Source organism: Fukomys damarensis, unplaced genomic scaffold (assembly GCF_012274545.1).
Source record: "Fukomys damarensis isolate Sample0158 unplaced genomic scaffold, DMR_v1.0_HiC HiC_scaffold_16, whole genome shotgun sequence".
Taxonomy (NCBI): domain Eukaryota; kingdom Metazoa; phylum Chordata; class Mammalia; order Rodentia; family Bathyergidae; genus Fukomys; species Fukomys damarensis.
Genome location: NW_022900928.1, coordinates 40,983,343 through 40,991,946, shown reverse-complemented (window position 1 = coordinate 40,991,946; position 8,604 = coordinate 40,983,343). Strand labels below are relative to the sequence as shown.

At 33.0% G+C, this 8,604-nt stretch overlaps 1 protein-coding gene across 1 annotated transcript in view; it reads right to left on the bottom strand.

Annotated features, from left to right (window-relative positions):
* Positions 1-322: 322 nt before the first annotated feature.
* Positions 323-8,604, bottom strand: part of Tyr (tyrosinase) — a 78,817-nt gene continuing 70,535 nt past the window's right edge. Inside the window, exon 5 of the mRNA XM_010633721.2 lies at positions 323-790. Coding sequence (XP_010632023.1) covers positions 564-790 — 227 coding nt within the window. The 3' untranslated portion in view covers positions 323-563. The remainder of the gene's footprint in view (positions 791-8,604) is intronic.

Here is an 8,604-nt window from a genome sequence, read left to right as displayed (position 1 = left end):
TAGCCATCAATTATGCTTATTAATGTCAATGTGAAGATAGTAGAGACAGGCACTTATTTGTCCTAGTGCCTGAGCCCTTGTTCTCAATGACCTTAAACTTATAATCAGGCAAATGACAGAAAAGTAATAAAGGTTGCTTTCTATTGGAAGTCAACACACATTGTGGAGTGAGAATGTAAAATATAGGAAAATATCATTCTTCCCGAGAAAAATAAAATTTATTTCTCAAGCACAAATGAGCCAGTGTAAATTTGTTACTATTTTCATAAGTCAAACTTTAAGTAATCAGGTGGAAAAAAATCTGATACAAGTAGCATTTACTCAGTGCCAAATGTTATCCTTTCCTTGAAACTAGGGACTGGGGGAGGATTATAGGCAGCAAGACAAACAGCTGTGTTCTACTGTGTGTGTGTGAGGGTACATTTTGCATTAGATTATAATTCTAAGAATGATCTTCACTGACAAATATGGGTTTTCATTGGAGGTGTCTCCTGGGAAACTGCACAGCACTCCAAGTTAGAGTGAGGACATATGTTATAGTCCCACTCCATTGCTTGTGCTTTTTACAAATGGCTTTGATACAATAAGCTATCATAGTCCTCCTTTTCCATGAGGAGTGGCTGCTTTTCCTCGGTGAGCTGCTTTTTCTTGTGATGGCACAGTAGGTTGGTAAAGCCTACCAGTGCAACAGCAAGGGCAGCCCCTACCAAGGCTGCCCCAACCAGCCATGGCCAGATCTGATGAGCTTGTTCCAAGTAGGGCTCAATGTACTTTTGAAAGAAGTCTGGATCTGAAATACAAAGAAATCTCAGCGTTTTTACTGTTGTGATCATCTCCTCCTCTTCCTCCTCCTCCTCCTCCTTAGGTTGGTAAAGCCTACCAGTGCAACAGCAAGGGCAGCCCCTACCAAGGCTGCCCCAACCAGCCATGGCCAGATCTGATGAGCTTGTTCCAAGTAGGGCTCAATGTACTTTTGAAAGAAGTCTGGATCTGAAATACAAAGAAATCTCAGCGTTTTTACTGTTGTGATCATCTCCTCCTCTTCCTCCTCCTCCTCCTCCTCCCCTTATCTGCTACTTATTAGCTGTAAGAGCTTGAGGAAATGGCATTTTTTACTCCTCAGTTTCTTTCCCAGGAAAAAAAGGAAAATGATACTCTCTCTTGGGATGTCAAAATTTCTAGATAGTCTATAATACATTGTGCAGTGTCTGGTATACAGTGCGCACTCAATTGATAGGTAATGTTTTCTGCTGATCTTATAACAATTCTGATTATCCATGCAACACTGCTATATCACTAATTATTCAAGAATTTTAAATTATTTGACAAACATTAACTGACAAGAATGTTGCTAAATGTTCAGTAATCTCAGAACACTCCCAAGAGCTTCAGGACATTTGTAAAATTTTCATATTATTTGAGGTCACAAATTTAAATCTTAACAGATTTTTTACAAAGTCCATTTTTAAAAATTATAACTAAGGAAAAATTTCCAGCATTCTGATTGGTTACATTGCTTCAAACAATGTGAAAAAATGCCTCTGGTGAGGGAAAACACTGGTCACTGCTACCTCTGAAATTTCTTAGTTCTGATAATTTGAAGCTTATACTCTACCTATGTACTTAGTGTGTACCCTTACACTGTTTATGGATTGTATCATGAGGTCAAGTTCAATCTCTTCAAGGGCCATCAGTTTCTAAAAAGCATTTTTATATTTAGTTCACAAGACTTAAATATCTAAAATATTAAAGGGTTAGCATTTCTTCTGTTATTGCACTGGTTAAATTCTATTCTGGTTATTATTTACATGTCTATTTTTTGTATTAAAGTGGTTCCTTGCCTATGTTATTTAATAAAATGAAATAATTAAAATATATGCTTAATGGTATATTTACTTTATATGTGAGAAAAGTACAATAGAAATTCCAACAAAGATCAAAATAACCGCAATAGTTTATTAATCTGACCAGTAGGAGATTAAGGATAACTTTTGCTATTTTTGTGTTTATTTTCTTTTTACATTTTCTAAAACTGAAATGATTACATTTTACTTACACAGTTTGGAAATGTGTTACTAAAATGTACCTAAAGTTAAAAAAAATACCTAAAGTACCTAATAGATGGTACAATTGTATATTTAAGACTTTGAGGATTAGATAATATGTATTAAAAGGAAAACAATATTGTTTATAAAACCATGTTGTCCAATTATATAAATGCCCCTCAGTATAAATTAGCCTAAAATAAAAAATATATATATGACAAATAAATCTTAGTTCCACTATCAGTTATATCCTATTATAGAGTAGTTTGAAGCAATAAATATAAAAGTAGAATCTAAAAAACTATTAGATTTTAATAAAAAAGAAATATTTCTTATACCTGCTCCATAAGAGCTGATAGATTATCTATGAAAGAGTAATTTCTATACAGAAGACACTCTATAACGTATATAAAAGATATTCAATGTTAATTTTTGATACAATGGAAAGAAGATATTGCATCCAGGGCTTATCTTACAGTAAGTTATGCTTGTATGGCTCAGTTTTCAAAAAAACAAAAAAGTATGTGACATTTAGGCAATTCTATTGAAAAGAAAAAAGTCTTTACCCTTTCTTCATTTCTTTTTTCCTTAACCGGGGTGCGCATGATGTTGGGGAGCCATCACAGACCCTGTGGCCCAAGAAAACCTTAGTCTTATGTAGCTGTAAAAAAGGAACAGCTCTGGTCTCTTAAAAATTACAGAAATAATATTCAATGACACACTGAGACTACCTTTGAAGTAATCAATAAACTAACTTATTTAAGTGTGGGATCTGAGCCTCGACCTTAGCGTATCTACTGCCAATTCTTACCTCCCTTGTCTGCTGAAGTAGGGACTGCAGCAGCATCCCTTTGTGACCCTCTCCTTGGCTACAGTTGCTTAATAAATGGTGGAGTCCTGACTCAGTGGCCTCTCAGAGTCATTACCCAGAGTCCACTAGGCTGGAATGGAGAGTCAGGTGCCTCAGGAACTAATGACAGACATACTTCCCAAAATGTGGAAGACAGGATGAAGCCAACGCACAGTTAGGGATTGGAAGAAGTGTACCAGGCGTTAGGGGTGCTCAGTTCCTTGGATCCTAATGCTGCTCAGGCTCAGCTGTGTTTCTGCCTTTTCCACAACTTGAATGTACCTCCCATCCTTGGATTTTGTAAATCGGTAAGTTCTTTTTTTTTGTCTATTCTACTTTCCATGGAATTTTTGGTATTCTGTATCAAAGGGCAAATAATTTAAAAAGTGCAGGGCCAGGGATTATCTCAGTGGTGCCGCTGCCTGCCTCGCAATCAGAAGGTCCTGAGTTTGATCCCTGGTACCAATAAATAAATAAACAAACAAATAAATAAAATTTAAAAGGGCAAATATATTGGCTGCCTATCTCACAAGCACAAGGTCCTGAATTTGATCCCTGGTACCAATAAATACATAAATAAATAAATAAACAAATAAATAAAAATAAAGCAAACCTGAAAGCTACATTTTTCCAAAACTCAACAGCACCCTGTCAGGACTTTGACAAGGTCGCCTTCTCTGAATATACTGCTAAAAACAAGGGTTGAACACTAGCATTGGATGCCTCCTGTCTGCCAACTCAGCAGCCAGAGGAAAGACTGTCAGGTTGTTCCTCTACCCAGGACCTCTGCTGGCCATTTTTTAAAAAACCTTTTATAACTATATGATTGCAGCACATGATCACATTCACTGTAGGGAACTGGTACAAGTACATAACACATTTTTCAGTGCCTTGTCTTTTCCCCCTTCTCCCTTTTATTTTTCCAGCATTAGATTCACTTACTTATCTAATAAGACCTTATAAAATTAATTATTTTATTTACAGATTGAAGATCAGATTCATAGGCCAAAGATCATATAAAACATATAATTATAGTAAGTCAACATACACTTTTAGATACATCATCTACACTGGGTTGCAATACTTTTTTTCTTTCTCTTTTTTCCTATAATCTTTTATTTCATACTTTATATATATTGAGCTTTTCATATAAGAGAATCCTTGTGATAATTAAGCTTGTCTGTCTGAGTCACTATACTTAACATTTGTCATTTGTGCTTTTACTTTAAATTGTCATTTGTGTTTTCAAAAGTCTTAATTATTTTAAAAGGTAATTATTTGCCAACTAAGAGTTAAATGCCATAGGATATTGTGGAGTAAATTTAATATGTGATAAATTTATATATACAAAACAGAATAGGAATATTCATGTTATAAGTTATCTCAGGAAGGATGAGTAGTAACACTAAATAAAATTGAAAATGAGTTTCATTAGTTCACCATAAAGCTGATAATATCCAGAATAATTATAGTAGTGATATTCTCTTTTTATTGAGAAACATTTCTTGATTTTTTTTTTTTTTTTTTTTTTTTATTGTTTTTTCTTTTTTTTTTGAAAAATTTTTTTTTTTTTTTTTTTTTTTTTTTTTTTTTTACTAGGGATTGAACTCAGGTCCTTATGCTTGTGAGGCAGGCGACAGAACCACTGAGCTAAATCTCCGGCCCTGAGAAACATTTCTTAAAGTCCAATTGTGTATTAAGAGTCAATATTCCAAGAAGGTAAAAGTAGAACTTCCTTGATTTAAGGGGGCTGAGGACCATGATCATTTTTCTTGTTATTCTTTCTCTTCTGTCCTCAGCACTATTTGTCCACTGTCACTAAAATATCTCTAAAGCTTAGAGATCATTAAGCATCCTGTGAACAATACTAAAATTTGCATTTCTTTTTATCAATAAAGGAAAATGTCTTGCAAAAGGACAACATCATAAATTAAATTATAATGAAAAAATTCTATAATTTTGAATGTATTAATCTAAATTTTAAAATGAAACTCAATATAGCTAAAAGAATAAAATGTAAAAATTGTTTCCACCAAACCTATTACTATTTTCAATATATTTAAAAATTTATTTTCAGAATGGGACTAAGGCCTAACTTAGATAGCTGTTAGTCATTTCAATATATAGCACATAGAAAATGTCTGATCAAATTCGTAGTGGTTATATAATAAATGGTATTTCCTATATCATGAAAGTCTCAGCTCATGTGATTTCACAGTTTTCATGTACATTTTTATTTGTTCTTTTGTTCTTTACTTCTCTCATTATTCTTTAATTTATTCCATGTGGTCTCAACTTTTACCATCACCAAAGATTGTCTTCTTCAAACTGCTCTATAATTCTTAGTGGGTTCAAACTAAAATTTTGACTTTTCTTTCTTGACTTGTTGATTTTGAACTCCAACAGTGCACCTTTCATTTTGTCTTGATGTCATAGTTTTCTTTCATCTTCACCTACTATCTCATTATTCTTTAATTTATTCCATGTGGTCTCAACTTTTACCATCACCAAAGATTGTCTTCTTCAAACTGCTCTATAATTCTTAGTGGGTTCAAACTAAAATTTTGACTTTTCTTTCTTGACTTGTTGATTTTGAACTCCAACAGTGCACCTTTCATTTTGTCTTGATGTCATAGTTTTCTTTCATCTTCACCTACTATAATAAATCCCTGGTCCGCAGCTTCACCTACTTAAAGTTCCATTTTTCTTGCTACTCATTCTCTTCAGAATAATTATATAGTTTTTTAATTTGTTTTGTTCTGTTGTTTCCAAAGCATATCCTTATGCCCATTTATCCACACAATAAACACATGAGGTAACTGAGAAATATTACTCTAACTTAATTCATTGAGAGTGCACCTCTGAAAATTTGTCTGTAATGATTACATGATCAATGCATATATAATCCTTGGAATAACATCTACCATATAGAAAATAGCATATAACTATTATGCATCTTGTTTTTCCACAATAATTTCATGAACTCCTCTACTGACTTACTTTCTCTTTCTTTCTTTCTTTCTTTCATACCAGGAATCAAACTCAGGACCTTACACTTTTGAGGCAAGTGAGGTGCTGCTGAGCTAAATCCCCAGCCCTTGACTTACTTTCAATAAGAGATTTTTCTTTCAAAGCTGCCTTGGTTGCTAACTTAGTTTAGTTCCTTCTTCTATATTCCCAAACTGATTCTTTTCTCCTTGAGACAAATAGCATGATTACCCATGCACTATAATTGATCATATGTATGTCTTACTTTTTAGGTTTGTCATAGGCTCTTGAGAAAAAATGTTATGTCTTATTTTAGCTTCCATTCTGTTATTCATTTATTTATTCATGAAATAAATATTCAGCAAGACATAGTATGGGCCAGGTGGTGGTCTATGCACTGAGGGTAAAAGATAAATATGACAGAATTCCTGGCCTGAAAGAAACAATAACTGAAACAAGGAGACTAACAGGTAAACTAATTGTTTAAAGAAAAATTGCATTTTATTAAAAATATGTAAAAAATACAGTGAGATCATTTAGGCAAAAGATTTTTTACTTCTGCTGTCAGGAAAGGCATCCCTAGAAGTCTCCCCTCTGAGTAGAAGAATAAATTGGATCTTGAATGTATAGTGTTGACAAAAAGGCCTCCCTGGCAGAAAGTAACCATGTGCCCTTAGCTAGACACATAGCCAAGCATAGTTACTGGAGAAATTCATGAATGACACAGGCCTCATCAAATTACATTTGCAGAATGTGCAGTTATTGCAAACGTTGTTCCTCCTCTCATTTTTTGAAATCAAATTTCCAGTTCTATCATGGAAGAAGTAAGGAATAATCCAGTGAGCAGGATTATGTTTACCAAAAGTTCAAGGTCACAACTTTTTATTGCCAAAGATTTTTGTCTTTTCTTTTAATCAGTTATGAATGCAAAAAAATCACTCTGCTAACAATTTTTAAAAGCATTCACTAAATTAGATTATAATGGAATATGTTTGACAAATGCCAGACATTTGCTGCCTTTTTACAAAAAACAAATAATTCTAATCATGAATATGCAAATGATTAATAATGATCCCCTTTGCTATAAACTGTATAAAGGCTTTTAAAACTTAATGTTTAATAATTAATAGAGGTAAATTTTGAGCTCTTTGAAAGTACAGTAGAAGCAACAATATATGCTTCATAAAATAAAAAAGGCAATTGTTGTTTATTTGATAGTCAAACATCTTTGAAATTAACTAAGTTCTCAGTAGTATGAAACACAGCCTACAGAGATACATAAAGCATTCAGATTAATTTTGTTTCTTATACTTTTATTAGCATAAATACCTGTCAGACTCTAATATGTTAGGAGCCTTTGAGCATTCTCTGTCCTTGTTAATTAGTGATGTTTATTGTCTTTAAAGTTAAAAAAATAACCATTTGGACACCAGTAAGGAACAATGAGGTAGAGTAATGTGTAAAAGACAATGTAAGAGCTAAAGGCACCCTTTCTTCTATTCAAATAGAGAGATTAGAAGTCTTGGATTTAATTTTTCTAATTTAAAAAGTCATTTTATGTTTCTGATTCTCAATTTGTTTTCCTACAAATCAAAAAAATTAGTAGGAGAGTGAAAGAGGATGAAAACAGGACTTAAATTGTGTTATGTATAATGCAAACATTATGTATTATATACATGTACTAATAAAAAAAAGAGGTAAAAATTGAAAAATCACTACTGTGTAGGGGCAGAGGATGTAGCTCATTGGTGCCACCTGCCTTGCAAGTGCAAGGACTCAAGTTCGATCCCCGCTACAAAAAAAAAAAAAAAAAAAAAAAAAAAAAAAAAAAAAAAAAAAAACAAAAAAAAAAGAAGAAGAAAAGAAAAATCACTACTGCATAGAGTTTAAAAATTGGCTGAGATAATAATTTGTATGTTGATGTCTTTCACATTACAGTCTGAGGGTCCAGGACATTGGGATTTGAGGGTCTCAACATCTCCTTTGACATATAACCCTAAGACATATTTACCCTGACAACTCATATCACTCCATTTCACTGTTCAACAAAGATGTGAGCTTCCTTTCTTGTCTGATTCTCTACTTATTTTTATTATCTCAGCAAATTGTATTATCATTCAGCAGTTGTAAAATTCAGAAAGCTTAAAGATATTCCTAACCTCTCCATCTTCTATCTCCCTGAATATATAGATCATTTACCAACTTCTGTAAATTTTCTTTTCCAAAGCAACATCAAATTCTTGTATACTTTCTCCCTTCTTTTCTATCTCCATCCTTGCAACCCAAACTACTATCTTCCTCTGGATTCATAAAACACTGTTTTATTTGGACATTATGCATATACTTTCCAATGACAACAAAACTTAAAAAGCAGTATATGAAAATTTTGGTTTGATTACTATTTGCTTAAAATTCAACAATGGCCTCCATTATTCTAACAACATGTACAAAATCAAGATCCCTTTTTCAACTAGTTAATTCTACCTGTCATTGATATCATCTCAAACCTCACTTTAGTGACCCTCAGCCAGATACGCACATCTCTAAACAAATGTGTCGGTAGGCAAGTACTTGTTTAAGATCTTTCTCTTCCATTGTAAGCTGTGTGAAGATAGACAGTACATTGCTTACTTTTGTATCCACAATATTTAAGACAATATCTGTTCAAAGTAATTAGTCAAGAATTATATGCAGAAAGTGTAAATAAATCAAGGTGTCCTA